The 22,409-nt window shown below is 37.1% G+C and overlaps 1 protein-coding gene across 3 annotated transcripts in view; it reads left to right on the forward strand.

Moving 5' to 3' along the window:
- The window catches only part of LOC148075002 (chloride channel protein 2-like), a 146,149-nt gene that overhangs the window by 119,871 nt on the left and 3,869 nt on the right, over positions 1-22,409 (forward strand). For all 3 annotated transcript variants that reach the window (XM_087795299.1, XM_087795300.1, XM_087795301.1), the window contains 3 exons: positions 8,991-9,029; positions 10,597-10,701; positions 21,906-21,992. In XM_087795299.1, the coding sequence (XP_087651425.1) occupies positions 8,991-9,029; positions 10,597-10,701; positions 21,906-21,992 (231 nt within the window). The remainder of the gene's footprint in view (positions 1-8,990; positions 9,030-10,596; positions 10,702-21,905; positions 21,993-22,409) is intronic.

Genomic DNA, 22,409 nt, shown 5'->3' on the forward strand with positions numbered 1-22,409 from the left:
TCCTCACACAGAAGGTAGATGGTTGTAATCCATGCGTTTGTTTCTTCTCGTCTGGACTATTGTAACAGTTTGTTTTCATGTCTTAACAAGAAGGATGTGTCTCGTCTGCAGTTGATTCAGAACTCTACAGCGAGAATTCTGAGCTGCTCTAGTAGAAGAACTCACATTTCTCCGATCCTTAAAACTCTTCACTGGCTTCCAGTTTCTTTCAGGATCAACTTTAAAATTCTGGTTCTTACTTTCAGATCTATTCATGGTCAGGCTCCTCCTTACATCACTGATCTGATCCAGCCTTACACCCCAGCTCGGGCTCTGAGGTCTGTGGATCAGAATCTACTTATGGTTCCTGAACACGCTTCAGGACCAGAGGAGAGAAATCTTTTCAGGCTGTTGCTCCTAAGCTTTGGAACGATCTTCCTCTCTCTTTGCGCTTGATGGATCTACTGACTCCTTTAAGAAACATCTTAAGACGTTTCTATTTGTTCAGGCTTTTCCTTGATTTTCTGGAACTCCTGTGTTGTTCTCAGTTTTATCTTGATCTTTAAAGTATATACTTTTTTGAGTATTGTTTTGATTGTTTAAGCGCTTTGTGAGTCTGGTCTGGAAAAGCGCTATATGAATAAATATTACTTACTTACTATAATGGTCCTCGTGAAGTACTTTAATGTATTTTAATCTATTCCATGTTAAATTCCATTGATCTCCAGCGAAGGATTCATCATAGATGGACAGACGTTAGGGTCGTGCCATCATTAACCTCTTAATGCCCTCAATCGGAATCAAAGTGTTTCCATCACCAGCCAGGAATGGAGAACGTTATTCCCACGACGACCGTACGAGCGAATTCAATAAACTCTGAGAAACGGTTAATCGTTCTGGTCGGACCTTGTTAAGTCTGACTTTGACGCGGCTGATGCCAGTTGAGCTTTAGAGACATAATATAGTTTAAAGACATAATATAGTTTAAAGACATAATATAGTACTGCAATTATTTCAACTGTTAAAGGGTTAGTTCACAAATTATCCAAATTTCACAAATCTCACCCTCATGTTGACTAAGGGTTGGCATTATTTTCAGAGTTATCTGTATCTTTTAGGAGTTATAGATGAAAATGTTTGTTCATTTTAATGTAGCTACGGGAGCTCGTCTTCATCTTAGTCCAAAAAAACACATAAAAACATCCAAATACCTCCGTACTGCTCGTCTACAACCTCCTCTTAGTAGGATCTGACGCTTGCAATATGTTCAATGAGGATAAACTTGTAGCTGGAGCCGAGAGCTCTCGAGCTTCCACTGCAAACAAACTCAAAATATTGATTTATTTAAGTTATTTTAGAACAATTCCTCATGTTGATGCTTCAATACAAGAGGGACGTTACAGACGAGCACTACGGAGGTATTTGGATGTTTTTAAATGTATTTTTGGACGAAGATGAAGACGAAGACAACTGATCTCCAGTCGCTACATTAAAATGAACAAACATTTTTAGTCTATAACTCTAAAAAAGAACAGATTACTATGAAAATAATCTCAACTCTTAGTCAACATGAGGGTGAGTAGAAAAGGAATAATGAATGGAATCCAGTAGGATATGGAATCCTGATAGTACAGATAGGAATCCTGCTACTGAACTAGGATCTTAATATTGATATTGGTTAGGGTCCGAATTTCTCCCATTAGAATTGGAGATTGTCCTGGTAGAATTTGAATGTGTCCTAGGAAAGGTTAGAATTACAATATTCCGATCCCAATACAGTAGTAGGATTCCAATCTGTAATAGTAGAGATTGGAATTCACTAGTAGAATCTAGAATCCTCCTAGAACAGATTGGAATTCCAATATTCAGATCCCAGATCAGTAGTAGGATCTGTACTATTAGGATTCCAGATCCTACTGGATTCCAATGTGTACTTTGACATATATATTTCATTTTGATTCTGGGGTCAAACAACCTTTTTAACCACTAGGCCATGAGTAGCGTTGTCTTCTTGCAGCTTCCAACTTGTCAATCGTTCTGTCTAGCAACTTGAAAACATAATAAAATAAACAAAAACACACACATTTCACCACTAAAGTTACATGAAAGTTGATTTAATGTAGCTGTGTGTTCTCAAATCTTGTTGTGTTATAGTTATAAAAAGTTGTCACAACACATTTTTTTCTCTTTGTCCAATATTTTTATCAATAACAACGGACGAAGTTCAAGTCATCCAAACTAGAGAGGGAACGATAGGAAAGCGCCGACAGCCACATGTCATCCGAGGTCGACGGCGACATTTGTCATGTTTGTCGAAGCTAAATTGGCCTTGCACCCCCCCCCCCACACCCCACACCCCCCCTTCAATGCCACTCACTCGTCACTGTCGTTGTTCTACGATTGACAAGGAAGATTTTACTTCTGTCAGCACTTTAGCGTCGCAGCTTAACAAGGACTCGTCTTCCTGAAGGTCGACCCCAGCGCGCTTCCTGGAAGGTGCTTCACTAACACCCCATTATTGATTTAAATAAGAATGAATTTAGTTATTGGTTTTTGTGTTTTTGCTGTAGCCATTGGGACTTTTTTTTTTTTTTACAAATCCCTGTTCTTAGCAAGGGTTCTCAACTCAAACCGGTTTAATGTTGTCATTTTATATGAACACTGTCATCAGTGAGCAGAATAGCGGGCGGGACACGAATGCTCCTCCCATGATGCAACACTAATTGACTCAGGGACTCATTCATTCCTCGTGCCATTAGGCTTTATAATTCTGAGTTTGGGGGCAGAAGTGAAGTGAATAGATAATATCTATCTTGTCTAAAAACCTTAAGATAAATGTAAAAATGCATTTTTAGTTCGTGTTCAACTCATTTTCACTAGTTTTACGGGTTTATTTTTGGAGTAAACTTGAGTGAAACTAGCGTCGGTACGTGTCACAGACACAATGTTACTTCAAATAAAACACCTTTCAGACAGTAGTAATCAATAGAAAAAACAAGTCAATTGTTTTTATAGCCAAAAGCTTTTTTTTTTACCCAGATACTCTCCGTCCTTGTAAATGTGTTCATTCTATCGTTCCACAATCAGACGTTAAAGAGAAGGAAGTGGCAGAATTGGACTGACGGGCTGAGAGAGACTCCAGGTTTGCTTTAAAGAGAATCGATCCCAGCTCGATCGATGGCCTTAGATGAGGCGAGAGTATTCTCTTCTAAAGAGACGAGCCTCGGGAGAAGACATTCCAAAGTACGTGAATGTTTGTATCAGAAGGTTCTCTGTAAGTCAAAGTTGTCAGGAGAGCTGTCGTGAGTCGTGAAGATCTGAGCGGCGTTTGTTGTGCCAGCAGCACTTCGCCGGCTTGTTTGATGATTTTGAAGCCACGATAAAAACGGTGTCTTCCTCTCCTTATCCCTCAGACAGTCACTAGTTTACCGACAGTATAGGTTGTTTGAAAGTCAGTTTGGAGGATCTTCACGGTCGTGTCAGTCGTTCCAGTAACGTTCTTGCAGAAGGAAAGATAAGAGCGTGAATAACCTGCAGATCGTAATTCTGGCACCAGATGAGAAGCTAAGCTAACGTTCTCCTGGAGACACTGATCGTTGATAGATTAGACAACGAAACCTTTATCGGCAGCCAAGTAAAATCTGAATGATGGTGATGCAGATGGATTAAAGGAACCGGAGAAAAACAATTTTGTTTACCGTATTATTTGGACTATAAATATAGTTTTCTCTCAAATAATTATTTATAATCTGGTGTGTCTCTTTACATCTAATTCTGGTTGTGCCGACTGACCTCAAACCAGTTTCACGTGGTCCAAGGTGCTCAAAAAATCTGTTAAATATTAAGTTGTTTTTTCTCCAGTTTTTTATACATTTTCTTTAGTTTTAAATGATAAAATTCTTCCGGTTTCATGCTAATTACGTTTCAGTTTTCATGCTACGATTTTTTGGTTTTTAATGAGAAATATATTTTAGTTTTTTATGCTACTTTTTCAGTTTTCAATGGTTAAACATTTTAAGTTGTTTTTTTCATACAAATTATACTTTAGTTTTATGCTATTTTTCCTTTTTTTAAAACGAAAATTCAGTTTTCTTATGCTTACTTTTGTCTGTTCTTTATGTTTTTTATGGTCTTATTTTTTTGATGCTAAATACTTTTCAGTTTTTTTATGCTACATATTTTACTGTTTTAAAGCTAATTATTTTTCATTTTTTAAGCTTATTTTTGTTGGTTCTTCATGCTATTTATCTTTCAGTTTTTTTGCAGTTTTTTCGTTTTTTATTGCTAAATATTCTTTGTTTTTTATGCTAATTCTTTCTGTTTTAATGCTAATTTTTGTTCCCTTTTTTTAGACTTATATTTGTTCCGTTTTTTAATTCTAACTCTTTCATTTTTTAAAACGTTTTTCATGCTAATTCTTTTTTTTTTTGGTTATACATAAAACATTTATTTCAGTTGTGTGTATTTTTCTTCTTTTTTTGTTTTTCATGATAATCTTTTTTTCTGTTTTTGAACAATTTTTTAAATGTATTTTACAATTAATTACTTTTACCTATGGGTTGCCAGGAGTGACGTAATTAGGGCATATATCTGGTAAAGGTCATATCTCTCGGAATTAGAAACAATGACTGGGAAAAAAAGATAAATATATATATTTTTTTAAATACAACGATTGAAAAAATGTGAACCATGATGATAACATTTAGAAACTCGTAATTGCATCAAAGTCTAAAGATTTATTTATAGAAAAGTGAGTCGATAAGCCAGAAAAAGACACCTTTTCCTTCAATCTTTTATGGTCTCACGTCTGGAACATCTGCATTAACTCATTAACTCACCGGTTCAATTCTCTAGTATCTAATCACTGCAGGCTGTGATAGAATTTAACTTGGTAAACAAAATAAAGAGGAAAACGTCCTGCGAGAAGTAATTATTGCCTTAATGTTGCTCTTGATGCCTTTTCTGCTGGTGGCACTTTGAGGAAGAAGTGAAGATAAAAGTTACGAATGTCTTTGGAAAGTTTTTCTTTGGCGAACAAAGTGAAGATGAATTTCCTCTAAATGAGACGTTTTTAGTCATTTAGCTTAGATTATAAACAATATTGATTCATTTTAGTCAGGCACGTCCAGGGTCAGTCCTGCGGGGAAGATTCAATGTGGCCCCACAGTCTCAGTCTAGTTAGTATCTGACTGTTTTTTATTTTTAACACTGAATAAGTTTTGGTAAATCATAGATTTTGTTCATTTAAACAGATTTTTATAGATTTTTTTCATCATCATCTCGTCAGTTAACAGTTCATGTGTGATTATCTTACCTTATCTTATCTTATGCACCAATAAAACCATACGTATCAGTTTTTTCTTTCCTAAAAACTTGTCGTTCTCCAGCTTCACTGCCAGCAGTCGTGGCAGAAGCTGCCCTTTAAAAGTTCAGCTGATTTAGTTCCAGACAAGAGAACAAAGATCCACAAGATTAGCTTCAGCCAAAAACACGAGCAGAAGAAAAAGCAACTTGACCTTTTCTGAGCACAAGAAGCATTTAAGAGCAGAAATCAACTTCTTCAGACTCACCTGCAGATCGTCTGTTTACTCTCCAACCAGGTGTGTGTGTGTTTACCTGTGTAAGAATGTGTGTGCGTGCAAGTGTGTGTTCGCTTGTGTGTACATGTGTTTGTGTGCAAGTGTGTGTTCTCTTGTGTTTACATGTGTTAATGTCCAATCCGTGTTCGCTTGTGTGTACATGTGTGTGTGTGTTTACTTGTGTTTACATGTGTTAATGTCCAATGCGTGTTCGCTTGTGTGTACATGTGTGTGTGTGTTCGCTTGTGTGTACATGTGTTTGTGTGCAAGTGTGGGTTTACTTGTGTTTACATGTGTTTGTGTCCAATGCGTGTTCGCTTGTGTGTACATGTGTTTGTGTGCAAGTGTGGGTTTACTTGTGTTTACATGTGTTTGTGTCCAATGCGTGTTCGCTTGTGTGTACATGTGTTTGTGAGCAAGTGTGGGTTTACTTGTGTTTACATGTGTTAATGTCCAATGTGTGTTCGCTTGTGTGTACATGTGTGTGTGTGTTTACTTGTGTTTACATGTGTTTGTGTCCAATGCGTGTTCGCTTGTGTTTACATGTGTGTATGGGTTTACTTGTGTTTACATGTGTATGTGTCCAATGCGTGCTCGCTTGTGTGTACATGTGTGTGTGTGTTTACTTGTGTTTACATGTGTTTGTGTCCAATGCGTGTTCGCTTGTGTGTACATGTGTGTGTGTGTTTACTTGTGTTTACATGTGTTTGTGTCCAATGCGTGTTCGCTTGTGTGTACATGTGTGTGTGTGTTTACTTGTGTTTACATGTGTTTGTGTCCAATGCGTGTTCGCTTGTGTGTACATGTGTGTGTGTGTTTACTTGTGTTTACATGTGTTTGTGTCCAATGCGTGTTCGCTTGTGTGTACATGTGTGTGTGGGTTTACTTGTGTTTACATGTGTTTGTGTCCAATGCGTATTCGCTTGTGTTCACATGTGTTTGTGTGCAAGTGTGTGTTCATTGTGTACGTGTGTTTGTGTGTGCGTGTATGATTTTGACGATTGTGTGTGTAAGTGCATGTGTTGAGTGTGTTTTTATGCATTTGTGTTTGTGTGTGTATGCATGCATGTGTGTGTGTATGGCTGTGTATGAATGTGTCTTGGTGTTTGCAGGTGTGTGTATGTATTTATGTGTATGCACAGTGTACAATTTGTGTATCACCTCCATAAACAGTGTGTGTTCTCTGCTGACCTAGTGTTGGATTGTATCCAACATCCATGTTGTGCGATGAGTGTGTAGAGTTGGAGCGAGGGATGACAGATGCTGCAGTGGGAGAAGAAGAAGCAGGGATGAACTTTTCTAATCTTGCTCTGGTCACTTGCTCTTGTATGCAGAAGAACACAAGTATCTTGTTACTTGTCTGCAAACACACACACACACACACACACACACACACACACACACACACACACACACACACACACACACACACACACACACACACATGCTCCATCACTGTTGTTTCATCCTAGTGTTTATCCTGAGAAAATACATGAAGTTTCCTCTGAACCTGAAGGACACAAATACTGCTGAGTGTGTCTAAAACTCAAGATGAAAAACATCTCAGAGATTTCAAAAACTAATAAATGAACTGAAGGTAAAGAAAGATATATTTTCTTTTCTTCCTGTAGCGTCAACAGTTTTCTTGTGATCATAAAGTTGATTATTTAGTTTTATTATTCAACCCTCGTGTTGCTGCATCCTACGGAAGCCTGTTGGGTTCACTTGACCAGAAAAAAGAATTATTTCTGGGGTTGTTTTTTTCATGGAATTTATTTTTCCATTTTCTTATAAATCTTTTCAGTTTTTCATACAATTTTTTTCTGTTTTGCATTATAATTGAATGAAATCTTGATATTTATTTTCTGTTTTTCTACCTCCTTTACTTTCAGTTTGTTTTTCTATTTTTAAAATGTTTTTCATATCATTTTTTTCCTATTCGAAAATGATTTTTTTTTCCTGGTTTTTGCTTCAGTTCTTTACTCTTTTTTTTACATTATTCTCGTAAACATTTTTACATTTTTAATGCAAATATTTTTCAGGTTTTTGTGGTATTTCTTTCAATTTTCATGCGTTTATTTTTTTATTGTTTTGCATGCAAATTATTGAAATAGTTTATCTAAATATTTAAGTTTTTAGTGTTCATTTTTTCTAGTTATCAAATGTAAATTAATTTGATTATATTTTGTTTTTAGGACACTTTTTTTGTTTTACCTGTAAATTTCATCCTGGTATTTTTTTCTCAGTATTTGTGTTAATTTTCGTTCTGGTTTTCTTGATGATTTTATTTACTCCCCATTTTTTGGGAAATACTTTCTGTAGCGTCCTGTCCTGTCGCCAACAACAAATTCAAAACACTGTCTGATCTGAAAAAACTTAAGCAAAACTGTGTGTCTTAAATTTAAATGGTTAAAAAAAAATGATGATTTTAAACCAATATATTTTAATATTTACCATCATTCTTTTAAAAATATTAAGTTTCAATTTTCATGCATTTATTTTTTTATTGTTTTGCATGCAAATTATTGAAATAGTTTGTCTAGATATTTAAGTTTTTATTGTAATTTTTTGCTAGTTTTTCCTGTTTTCGATGTAAATTTCACCCTGTTTTTAATGTCATTTTTTGTCAGTATTTGTGTTAATTTTCGATCTGGTTTTCTTGATAATTTTATTTTTTATTTTTTGGGAAATACCTTCTGTAGCTTCCTGTCCTGTCGCCAACAACAAATTCAAAACACTGTCTGATCTTTAAAAACCCCCCGAGTTATCTATCATAATCTCAGGTTCTACTAATTGGTGCTCCGCCCTCTAACAGCTTCGCTATTGGTTTAAACCAATAGCGAAGCTGTTAGAGGGCGGAGAACCAATATGAAGTAGAACTGTTTTTCTTGAATTTAAATTGTTAAAAAAAAAAGATGATTTTAAACTTATATATTGTAATGATTACCATCATTCTTTTAAAAATATTTAGATTTATTTGTACAATGTCGTTTCACACCAGTTTTAAAACATTTTCAAAAGCATTTATTTGTACGCAACAGGACTTTAAAAACCCCCTCGTGGATCCTCTGCTGTGATTTATAAGTTGTTAGCTCGTATGTTGTTGACATTCCCATTTGGAGTCACTGGTCCCAGTCTGAGCGAGTCTGTACATCCATCACTGTAACGATCATCGTCCCTGACGCGCCACACATCACCTGCTGCTCGCTCATCACCTGCTGCTCGCTCATCACATGCACTCTACTCACCGTCGTACTCGCTCATTCCATCTCACATCCATCCTGGACCACGAGTGTTACGCTGTGACGCTCCAGCGATCATGAGAACAGATGAATGAAAACTGATGGAAGAAGATATTAGTTGTTTTGCTCTTTGTTTGTCATTGTGTTTTGTTTTTCCTCTTTGCTGACGATGTTTTAATGATTTCTGCAGGACGATGGCGACGTGGAGGACGACATGACCATCGGAGAGGTGAGACGGTGATGAATGACATGTTTATGAAGAAGATTTTTACTTGTTTTAACACGACATAACAAGATAGTGAGAGACACGATCAAATTCTGTGGTTTTTTAAACGACCGAATTCAATACTTTATAGATTAAATAACTTATTTATTTAATTTTAATAATTGAATTGGAAAAATATGAAATATATTTGCTAAATGACCTATTTTTTTACACCAATAATAAAAAAACAATATTACAATAACAAATATTTTTGCATTCGAAGCCTTTGAAATTCAATATTAAAATATAGGTGTTGTGTTGAATTTGATTTTGGATTTCAAAAGGCTAAAGTTTTTTTTTTTTAATTTGGCCTTTTTTTTAGACATAGTTTGATATTTTAATTAAAATAATTCGAAAATGCAGTCTATAAAATTATTATATTATTATTTAAATTCAATATTGAAATATTGGTATAATAGTGAATTCTATTTTCGATTTGAAAAAGAATGTTGTTGGTTGTTTTTACACATGGAGTTTCATATTTTAATTCCAATAATTTCAAAATACAGTCTCTAAAATTAATATTTTGTTATTCGTAGCCTTTTAAATTCAATAAATAAATGTTCTTATAGTTGTACGATCAATTTTATATTGCCGAAAAATTAGCTAAAATGAATATAAATACATATATATTTTTATTATTATTATTATTTTGTATTATTCGAATTACAACATCAAACTCTACGTGTACATTTTTTTATATAGTTTTTAGCCTTTTGAAGTCAAAATAAAATGGATGGATGGATAAAAATATGGATGGATAGATAGAACTTTAGTCACTATTATACCATTTTAATATTGAATTTAAGAGGCTACAACTACAAAAAATATTGTATTTGAAATACATTTTTTATATTATTGGAATAAGAATATCAAACTCTATGTGTATTTATTTTTTTTATTCCAAATTATTCAACTATTTAAAAAAACAACAACCAAATGTAACCTTTCAATATATAAGTTATTTAATTTAATTATAATTTAAAAAAAACAACATGTAATAAATAAATAAAAATCTATGTTTTTCTGGAACTAATATACTTCCAAATAAAAAACATGTTTACTTTCAGGTTTTTAAAAATATATTTAATCTCTTGTGTTCTGTGGCTGCTGTTGATGACATCACACGAACAGGTGGATCACCTGGAGGCCTATTATCTTTGGATATGACATCATTCATAATTCATCCATCAAAAGCACCTTTTTTTCATTTCCTCCCGTCACACACACGCACACACACACACACACACACACACACACACACACACACTCGTCTCTCCCCTCACGTTCAGCCTGTCACTCGTCTCACTCGCAGGTGTGTTTTATCAAATTTATTGCGTCTCCCCCGAACATAAATTGTCCGTCAGTCAAAGTGGAACGCCGGGGTTGGACGCAGTATTTACTGGGGTGCGACTGATGTCCGGCGTGAGGACGTTAAATCTTAACGGCCTCTATTAAATATGATGTCACTCCACACGCTGTGAAATCATTTGTTGAACTTTCTTCTTTGTGTGTGTGTGTGTGTGTGTAGATCGCGGAGTGGGAGGAGCGGCAGCTCGACGAGCAGGTCAACTTCAACAACTGCAAGATCGACCCGGCGCCGTTCCAGCTGGTGGAGCGCACGTCGCTGCATAAGGTAGGATTGTTTGTTTGTTGTTGTTTACAAGAGAATACTTTCCAACACACAAAACATCCAAACTGCAGCAGTTGTTGCTTCACTATTGAGCTAATGAGGTCATTACTAAATAATGTGTCCGTTGAACAACAACAAACTTTTCCTGAGTAACTGCAAACATACGTACACTTGAAATACGCCGATGGTTCTTGTAGACATCCAGGAACCCGTTGTAGAAGTATATACTAATATCTATACTACTAGATTATTACTACTATCGATTATTTGTATTACGATTATGCAAATGCTTGCAGCATTTGTTCATTTTTGTGTTGCGATTCAACTGCTGGCCACTAGATGGCAGCAGTCGTTATGTCCTCCGCGGCTAAAGGAAAAGTGATATCCCGCGAGATCCTGGCCATGACTGAGGACGAGAGGATACAGTTAACTCCAGCAGCTTTTAAAGCTGATTTTGGACATATTTTGGTTTCAAAACAAATGAAAGCAGTTACAACTTTGTCAAGAATCATGTGGTCTGTAAATTCTGCAACACCAGAGTCAAGTACTCTACAATACTACATATGTATACTTATTACTACAGTGTCAGTATGTATTGTGTCGTTGCACCTGTATCGTAATATGTATTGTATCGCTAGATTCTTGCCAATACATATCCTAGTATCGATACAATAACAATTTAACTGTGATCCTGGCGATGACTGAGGACGAGAGGATACAGTGACTCCAGCAGCTTTTAAAGCTCATGTTTGGACATATTCTGGTTTGAAAACAAATGAAAGCAGTTACGACTTCATCAAGAGTCATGTGGTCTGTAAATTCTGCAACACCAGAGTCAAGTACTGGACAATACTACACATATATAGTTGTTACTACAGTTTCACAATATATTGTATTGTTGCCCCTGTATCGTAATATGCATTGTATCGCTAGATTCTTGCCAATACACATCCTAGTATCGATACAATAACAATTGATAACTGTGATCCTGGCGATGACTGAGGACGAGAGGATACAGTGACTCCAGCAGCTTTTAAAGCTGATGTTTGGACATATTTTGGTTTCAAAACAAAGCAGTTACGACTTTGTCAAGAGTCATGTGGTCTGTAAACTCTGCAACACCAGAGTCAAGTACTCGACAATACTACAGCTATATCCTTGTTACTACAGTATCACAGTATATCTCAGGATGCGCAACTCCAGATTCTTGCCAGTACACACCCCTGAGAAGTCCCCAATTCTACATCCTGTTTATCATTTACAGACAAAACTCAACCTTTTCTCCTGCGTTATTTGTTTTTCTCTCCTCTTCCATTTTCCAGTGAACGCATTTTTAAACTTCAGCAAGTAAATGTTTTTTCTGCCAAACGAGAAGATGCATTAAAGCCATTACGTATAAGGTCACATGGTAATTGAAGAAAGTACTTACTAAAGGACCTTGGTGGGGTTTTTTTTAAAGAAGAAAGTGAAGCGTGAATAAGAATCAGCACCCAGAGTTTGTCCTGATTCTTTTATTCATTCGTTCTTATCCGCGCACGTTGGACTCCCGGCCTTATCTCCGCTGCGCTCGTGGCGCATTAGCATGTTGCCTTCAGAGTGCGGCAGGACCGTGTTGGCGACTCTGCTGCAGCCCCTCCCTCACGTACTGTATTGCAGTTAAGGGAAACATCTGAGGACACGTCCCATTCAGCAGCTGTGAGTAAAAACTACAAAAAAACCTCTGAATAATGTACTTTATTGAGTTGAGCTCTATTGAAAACACTCGCAGTTAAAAGAGCAGGTTTAAATGTACACATTTGACGGAGCTGGGAATATTTGAAAAGTAGGTTGATACTGGGTTGTGTGGGGGGGAAAAAAAAGGGTTTTAATTATTCATTGAGGAAAATGTGTTTTAATGATGGCAAACGTTGGCATCTAGTTTGTTTGCTTTAACGCAATAAATCCCAGCATGAAACACATTTAAAGCCCCCCAAAAAAATCACCTTCTACGTTAAGATCTGCTCAAATTTATTAATGATTTAATCGTATAAAAGTTCTGTAATAATTATAAAAAGTACTTTGAAGAGAAAAAGACAGTTTCATATGTTTGTTGAATACATACGATCCCTCGTCTCAAATGTTTTAACCATTTAAAAATAAAAATGTTGATTTTAATATCTTTAGCGGTGAGATTACGCAATAGTCGGAACAGTTGCAGAAATGATCCGAAATAATACCAACTTAAAAAAGGGCTGACGACACGATTTTTTAATTTTTTATAAACGACAAAAAAATACAATTTTGGTGATCTTTTTCTAGTTTTGACTGGAGCTGTCGAGCTGAGAGCCTTGAAAAAGATGCTAAGCTAAAATAATAATTACAATTTCAATATCGTAAAAACAATATAATTGAAAAACTAAATATTACTGTCATCATCATGAATTTTACTGAAAAACTGTAAATGTATAGATAATGAAAATTTGGATGGAAGTAAAAAATAAATACATTTAAAGGAGCAACGAGGTTCTGAGGAAATAAACCACATTAGACAACATGACGAATTGTCATCTGACTTTTGTGTCGGTCACCAAGATTAAATAAAGATTTTTTAGACGAGCCAAACGCAGTCACATTTGTTTAGTTTGATTTAAAACTAGAAAAACTGTAATATTAGCAATAATTTACATTTTAGTTTTAGTTAAATTGTCTTAGGATATTAATATACAAAAATGACACCTAAATTACATGTTTATAGTTTATAAAATCAGAAAATCTAGTGGTAAAGTATCTCTTTCTCACCCAATTGGTTGATTTATTTTCTTTCAATTTAAAAAGTAAGAAAACTTGTGATACTTTTCAGCAGAATGTGACGAAAATTAAGTCAAATCAGACCAATTTTACATTTTAAATACTATAATTTTCACAGTGAAGGAGATTATTGTTAAATTTCAGTCAAAATGTGAGGACAGTCAGTTCTTTATCACTTTAATTCAATATAATGGAACCATTTCTGAGACTAAAGCTGGTCAAGTAAGTTGACTTTACTGCATCAGTCACTGAGTGGCGGGTTTAAATCCCAGTGAGGCAACTCTCTGGGACAAATCTTGGGTAAAAAAAAAAGTAGGTTGGTTTTCTGTATCATGTCGCATCAGTGAGGTGAAGTCCCTGAGTAGAAATAATGAAGTCCTTCTGTGCTCAGCACCTTTTGTTCCACTTAGAAGAACGGGAACCTTCTTGAGGTGGTTGAAGTCCAGCAGAGTTTACACTATGAATGGAGTCTCTAAGGATAAGTACGTCTTCAAACATCCGTCAAAAACTCCCGGTGTCTCACTATATATCGTCCTTCATTCATAACGCAACCTTCGCCTTCTCTCTCTTCACCCTCTTTAAACATTTAAGAGCGAGATCCTGCACCAATCCATCTCGCGCCGCACAGCGCCGGAAGCCTCTGCACACATTCTCCAGCATATTAAACACCGAGCAGAGCGAGTGTGTGTTACTGACCCTGCTTTCCTGGTTCTGGCCAGCATTTATTTCAGCTTGTTTACTCATTGTCCGAAGGCTCTTTCCCCAGCAACCACAACAAAAAAATCAGTTTCTCGTATTCATGTATCTTTTTTCTTTTTCTTAATCATTACTGTCTGGCTTTTGGCCTCGGGATCAGACTAGAGCTCATTTGTATAGAACAAGAGAAACGTGTCCTCTTTTATCACTCTCAGCCTTTTTCCTTCAAAGTGATTTCTCCTCGAGCTCTCGGAACATTATCGAGTCGTAATGAGCTGGAATGTCGGCGGGCGAGAGTGCGTAAAAGCCGTGTTTCGGGCACATTTGTAGATGTTGAACGAGTGTCCTGCTGTTTTACCGAGTGTGACTCGTTCCAAATGATTTTTAAAAGTATCTTTAAATTGTATATTCCTAAGGTTTGTACCTTCAGAAAAGTTCTACACTTGCATTTGATGGTGTACGACTAAAAACGACTTTCCATCGTCACTAAAGTTGCACACAGAGAAAATGTCCAATCCGCTTGGCAGTCGGGTCTAATGTAAGTAAGTAAGTAAGTAAGTAATATTTATTTATATAGCGCTTTTTCGAGACCAGGGTCACGAAGCGCTTAGACAAACAAAACAATACTCAAAAAAGTACATACTTTAAAGATCAAGATAATACTGAGAACAACACATGAGTTCGAGAAATTCAAGGAAAAGCCTGAACAAATAGAAACGTCTTAAGATGTTTCTTAAAGGAGTCAGTAGATCCATCAAGCGCAAAGAGAGAGGAAGATTGTTCCAAAGCTTAGGAGCAACAGCCTGAAAAGATTTCTCTCCTCTGGTCCTGAGCCGTGTGCGTGGAACCATCAGTAGATTCTGATCCACAGACCTCAGAGCCCGAGCTGGGGTGTAAGGCTGGATCAGATCAGTGATGTAAGGAGGAGCCTGACCATGAATAGATCTGAAAGTAAGAACCAGAATTTTAAAGTTGATCCTGAAAGAAACTGGAAGCCAGTGAAGAGTTTTAAGGATCGGAGAAATGTGTTAGTGGATTGTCCCTCGGTCCACCAAATTCTTCAAACCTCTAACCTTTTAAACTGAGAGGCACTGATCTCTGAATGATGACGATACAGTATCATGAAGCCTCATCAATCATCACAACTTCCTGAACCTTAAAATAAAAGACACTCAGTTAAGACAGACTTTTTAATTATTTCTCCAAAGAAAATGACGGATACAATGTCCTTAAATGTCAAATGTAAATGTTGTATCCTCAGAAAATGTCATATGCCAACACTTTTAACCCCTTCAACACGCGGGTTCATTGGTTTCTGACACCAAAAAAAAAGAAGTCAACCTGATTGGTGGGCGGGTCTAACATTAGTGGAAAGTCTCAACCTTTTTAACATCTGTCTGTTGGTGCCAAAAATCCATTCAACCTTTAAAAACGGCTTTAAACTGAGTGCTGTGTGTACCTAGCCCGGGAAACACTTTTTTGTCTGGCTGATTCGCTTAAAAAATGGCGACACTGTTTCGTGAAGCCTCGTACCTTTAAACATAAAGGACACATAGTGAGCATCAGAGATGGCTCACATTCATGATCAAAATGTAACGCAAAAGAAATGTTAGCGGTTCATTATCTTCTTGTCAGTGCATCTATTGTTTTAAAAAAAACTACGACACTGTATCATGAAGCCTTGTCACACACAGTGAACAACACAAACGACACAAGTTCATGATTGAAAATCTCACATAAAACAAAACAAAAGTAAGTTATTTTATTTATCTATCTAGCTGTCTTTTCCTTAGGAAATGATGACACTGTATCATGAAGCCTCATCCAAAACATCACCGCTTTCAGAGCTTAAAGGAAACATTAGAAACGGCTTAATGATCAAACATGCAAAACAAAGTAAACATTTTTGATTCATTTGTCTTTTTGTGTGTCCTTTTTTGCTTAAGAAATAACGACACTGTATCATGAACTCTGTATAAAATAACTTATTTTAAAATATACAGACACATAGTGAGCATCAGAGAAGGCAAGTGTCACGCAAACAAAACAAACTTCTATCATTTATTTTTTTGTGTGTCCTTTTTTTTCTTAAGAAATGACGACAGTGTATCATGAAGCCTCATCCGAAACACAACTTTCAAAACTTAAAGGACACATTAGAAACGGCGTAATTGTCAAACATGCGAAACAAAATGAACATTTTTTATTAGTTAATCTTGTGTCTGTTTTTGCTTTTGAAACTGATGACACTGTATCATGAAGCCTCGTCAAAATCATCACTATTGTCAGAACTTCAAGAATCAAAGACACACGGTGAGCATCGGTAGCTGGGCTCACGTTTGGTTCCCGGTCCCAACACATTAAGAAGTACATTTTAACACGTCTTTAAATAACATCACATCAAATAAAAACCGAGCCTCCATCTTGTCTCCGTCGTGGACGTGTGATGGAAGAGGAAACGGTGTTTTGCTTCTGACAGTTAAGCTTCAAATGACGATGATCGATTGATTCCAAAACCCCATTTGTGGCCCCTTTAATCAGAGAAGAGCCGTTTTAATAGATGAGACATTGAAGACGGTGTCCCGGGAGGAAGACCGTCCCCCTCCACCCCCCCCTCCGGTGGGGAAACTCTTTGGCAGATTACATTTCAGCCCCAGCAGAGAAACACTTAAGAATCTTTAGTCTGGCACGCAGCCTCCATTTACTTGGCACAGCAGGATCAATTTCAGATGTCCCCGATGCCTGTTCCGACTGTGCCGAATTATATATATATATCCATTCATTTTCCACCACATAGGTACACGGGGTGTTTAAAAAAAAAAGGGACATCATTTCACAGACCGGTAAATGGTGGCAATTCCTGTTTAAATAACTTCACATCTTCACAGAATTTTGGAATGTTCTGTTTTTAAGGTTGAGTCATTTCGTTTATTTCCGAAGAAAAGTCATTTCTGCGTCTTGGTTTATGAATAATAGACGTTTGTCAAACTTGTCTTCTTCAAGTTTCGGTGGCATTTGATGCCTTCAAGCCTGACTGAGCTGCAGACGGTAGAGTTTCAATTCCCAATCGTTTCCTCAGGATAAGAAAACTGTCCTTTCGAGAAATTCCCAAGTTTCCCAACTTGTTCTTCTTCCGCATTTCTCGAGAGTTTTTCACAAACGTACTCGACCTTCTCTTCTGACGTCGATGGATGATCTCCCAGATTCTCAATCCCTGCATAAGCCTTTGTCTTAAAGTTTTGGTACCAAGTCCAAATGGTTTGCCAGTTGGTGAAGTTTTTCACAAAATTTGCACTAAAGGCAAAGTCTTGGTTGATAGGCCCAAAATAATATGCAAAAAGAATTTCTCTTTGGAAGTGAAAAGCATAGCTCAACAAAAATAAAACGTCCAATTTAAATGTATTTATTCGTTTCTATACATTCTGTGAACATTTAAGGTTCCTATAACAAGAATTGCCAAAATTATTACATTTTGATGTAACGTGATGAAAAATGTTCGGACACCCTAACATAGGTATACAGTATATATATAACTATATATGTCAGAGTAGAGATTGGAATCCTACTAGAGATTGGATTTCCAATCTACTACAGATTGGAATTAACAATAACACTAGTACAGAATTCCAATCTGTAGGATTCCAGATCCTACTAGTAGAGATTGAAATTCCAATCTGTACTAGTAGGAATCCAGGTTCAACTACTGAATTCCAATCTCTACTAAGAGAGATTGGAATCCTTCTACTGTATTCCGATCTGAATATTGCAATTCCAATCTGTGCTAGGACAATTGGGAATTCTACCAGGACAATCTCCAATTATAACAGGACAAATTGACACCTTTTTCGGAGCGCTCACACGCGGAAAAAATTAATTAAGACTGACTTGACAACCAGAGTTCACAGTGAATATGCGTCTTCACCTTGTCAGACAATGACGCACGAAGGTCGGCCACGGCCAGAAAATCACCAAAGTGTATTAAAATAGAACCAGGCCAGCCGGCATGTTCCTCCACCAGGTGGCGGGCTTTGGGGGGGGGGGGGGGTTGGTTTGTAGGTAAGATAATCACCAAAGTGTTCTAAAATAGAACCAGGCCAGGCGACATGGTCCTCCACCAGGTGGCGGGCTTGGGGGGCTTTGTTTGTAGGTAAAAAATGAGAAAAGTGTGTTAAAATAGAACCAGGCCAGGAGACATGGTCCTCCACCAGGTGGCGGGCTTTGGGGGGGGTGGGTTTGGTTTGTGGGTAAGATAATCACCAAAGTGTTCTAAAATAGAACCAGGCCAGGCGACATGGTCCTCCACCAGGTGGCGGGCTTGGGGGGCTTGGTTTGTGGGTAAGAAATCCCCAAAGTGTGTTAAAAATGTTTTTTTATGTATCCAAACCCTAACCCATATCAATATTAAGATCCCAGTTCAGTAGCAGGATTCCAATCTGTACTAGTAGGATTCCAGATCCTACTGGATTCCAATCAGTACTGTGACATGTATACACATTACCCTGTTCAGCACCGATCCTACAACCTCGTGGTGATGTTTTCAACCCAGCACTCCTCTCATCTTTAGCTGTGTGAAGCATTTTTTTCACGTCAGTATGGAAATGTATTCACATGAAACATTAATGATCGACACGTCGCATCAGCAGAAACACAGCCGTGAAAGATGCCATCATGTCAAGAGAGGAAAACAGAGCGAACATCACACGAAGCTCGGCGGTCAAAACGATCACATTAGTAAAGATTCGTCGTGGTGATTAATCTTTCTCAGTGCTGATAAATCAATACCACAATTTTTCCTACGGCAGTGTTGTGTGCAGGAGATGTTTGTGTGACTCGTTGTTGTTGGGGGAAGTAGCAAGTAGAGCACAGACTGCCTGCAGAGTTGGGCTGAGAGTGCTGTGGTCAATCGTTTATTGTTACGTCCTGAAAACCCTCTGCAATGAACGAAATCAGACAATGTTGCCGTTCAATTTTTTTAACTTTTCAAATCCATGTTAACGCCTAATAATTCTTCCTTGACCTATTTTGAACATTTCCAAAACTGTCATTATTAATGATTACTCACTTTGTGAAATATCCTAATGATGGGGGTTATGGTTATGTTTGGTGTCAAGAGGTCGACTCTGATTGGCTGAGTGAGAGAAAGTCTTGTTGCTTTCCTGGTTCAGGTGAAAAGAGTGAGGGTCGTTTTACGTTCTTGAACAGCTGGCGCATCAATGACAAAATAAAGTACTAAAAACCAGACTCGTAGCCTCGTCAGATGGAACGCTACGATATATATTACAGCTCCTCTAATCTTGCTGCCTCCCCACCCTTGTCCGTAGCGTTGTTTACCGTGTAAAATCATTTTCTACTTTTTTTAAATACCAGAATCCCCTTGGACAATTGAGACACAAACCACAGCTCTTAGATGTTACCAAATCAGATCTGATTCCTACAGTTGGATTAGACATAAAATCATAGATCTATAAAATGCAGTTCTGATTGAAAAAATATGTTACATACTTTAGTGACTCTTTGAAAGTTTAATATTTATTGTATTCATATTTTTGTTCAATTCGACCATTTAACAAATAAATATGCGACCAGCAAATCAACAGAATTGATTAGTTTAAAATACACGGTGCATAAAAATATTGCATTTTTTTCCTTATTTTTTTTTTTAAAAGAACAATAATATTAAGAATATTAAAATTAAATCTTTTAAAAAATCGTGAGCTGACGTCGCAGCCTACTCGCATCACTGCGTGATTGTGCCTGTGATTAAATGTAAAGCGCTAAAAAGCAGAGATACTGCTATGTGTAAAAACTATTTAACATTATGCTCTACTTGAAAAATTGGCAAGAACCTCATAGAACTCTTGGTAAAATTCCTCTGGGAAATAAGATTGTACAAAGATGTACTATAACTACTTGGTCACAGTAAAATCCATGAAAATGTCGATCTGTAACTGTTACTATATACTATTACATTTAAATATTCAAGTTTGGTTGTGTTGTAATTATATGGAGACGGACTTGACTTGAGATTGATTCCCTACGTTTGGTTTGAGGATCCATTATTGACAATCTTTTGTTTCAAGTTTTGGATTTGAGGACTTTTTTAAAATGGAATCCACCTGTGACTCCTGAGCATCTGGTGAGTTTGTCAGCTGCCATCAGTCACGTCTGGACCAACAGATGATTCTGCCTCTTCGTGGAACAGCGAGTCAGCGGGTCAAACTCTGATATAGACGATGACGTGCTCGATGTGTCTCTTTACAAACACCTCGGTCAAGTCTTTCTTTAGATGTGACGCTCGAAACATTAGAGTTTTATCAGTGTTTCCTCTGAATCCTCACTCTTGAGACGAGTGTTACACGAACATGCCGGTCGTTACTGTTTTAGGAGTATTTTGTTAAACAGTTTGAATCTTTGTCAACAACACTGACTCAAAATCCTGTGGACTTTGGTGAGTTTGAAAACTCAGTTTAAGTATTTTTGGGATTGATCAGTGGATTGAAAACAAGTGGGATTTTTCGGTTGTTTGCCGTAAAGAGAGCTGAGCCAAAAGGCAATCTCAAGTATGAAAGAGATCGATCTTCTCAACCTCACATGTGATCACATGCTTTAGTTAAAGGCTGAAACTAGTTTGCTTTAGTTCCCAGATTCATTTTTGGATTCTTACCACTTCACCTCTGTACTTGGTGGGTTAGATTCCCAGTGTGTCCTGGATGTCTGTGTATTTTTCTTCCAGCTCACGATAAAAACAAAAAGAAATTCATCTCTCTTGTTATTCCAGTTTCGCCTGAAAACAACAACTAAAATCGTTGGCTGTTTTTCTGCTTTTGTGTTAAAAAAACAAACAGATTATGGATCATGATTTCAGTAACATTTTCACAAAAGTGAAGATAGTAGGGACAACAATACGAAATATATATATATAGTGATACAGTAGTAACAAGGATATATGTGTAGTATTGTCGAGTACTTGACTCTGGTGTTGCAGAATTTACAGACCACATGACTCTTGACGAAGTCGTAACTGCTTTCATTTGTTTTCAAACCAAAATATGTCCAAACATCAGCTTTAAAAGCTGCTGGAGTCACTGTATCCTCTCGTCCTCAGTCGTTACTGCTTTCATTTGTTTTGAAACCAAAATATGTCTAGACATCAGCTTTATAAAGCTGATGGAGTCACTGTATCCTCTCGTACTCAGCCAGGATTTCAATATTCCTTAACTGCGGTAGACGTAATGACTGCTGCTATCTAGCGGCCGGAAATTGAATTGCAGCACAAATATATAAATATATATTTATATATTATTGTAAATAGTATAAACATTATTTTAACAGACTTTAGTGAAATATAAACAATATAATAACTATGATTAAAATGAAATGTGTTGTGAAAGTTCAAAATAAATCAATACGTTGCAATTGAATTCAGATACAGTATCGTTTTTTAAAAAGTATTGAGATATATCGATGTAAGTGATTTCCTCACTCTATAGTCGACGGTACACTAAATTTATCAGTGGTGACAACAGAACACTATTTATGTCTGTCCTGAATCTAGAGATTTTGGCGGTGAAAAAAATGATGAATTAATAAATCGACTTGAAATTAACTTTAAACCTGTATTCAAGCCAAATAGGAAACAAGATGAATTAAATCTGGACTGATCAGTGACTTTCTTCTTCTGATTGAAACCTGAGACGTTGAGCTCTTTGTTCTTCTTCCTTCAGACTCACACCATCTTCTCGCTGCTGGGCCTGGACCACGCCTACGTCACCAGCATCGGGCGCCTCATCGGAGTGGTGTCCCTCAAAGAGGTAGGCCGTCCGCCGCTCAAAAGCTTCTCCGAAATGTCAGCGCACAACTCTTGCTTGTCGTCGCACAATCGAGTGCTTTCACCAGAGTTACTGACAACAGATTCACACTTTCATCCATCATCTGTTAGACAAAAGCGCCCTGATATTACTGTCGTCGTCTTTTGTCTCTCCATCTTTTTTTCCCTCCGATCCCCCTCCGTCTCTGTGAGTTGGCCGGGAACGTGGGGGAGCGGGATTGTTGCGAAGTGCAGTCGCTTCTCGTCGAGCCCTGACATTTTGGGTTGTTTTTGTTCTGGCGTCCAGCTGCAGACAAAAGCCGATAACAGCCTGTTATGTCACTGGTCGTGCGTGGACGAAGTGTTGCTTTTATTGTGTGTGATTGCAGTGAATTATTTACAAAGTACAGAACGCTGACAC

This window comes from Callionymus lyra, chromosome 7 (genome assembly GCF_982586985.1).
Source record: "Callionymus lyra chromosome 7, fCalLyr1.hap1.1, whole genome shotgun sequence".
Lineage (NCBI taxonomy): Eukaryota > Metazoa > Chordata > Actinopteri > Syngnathiformes > Callionymidae > Callionymus > Callionymus lyra.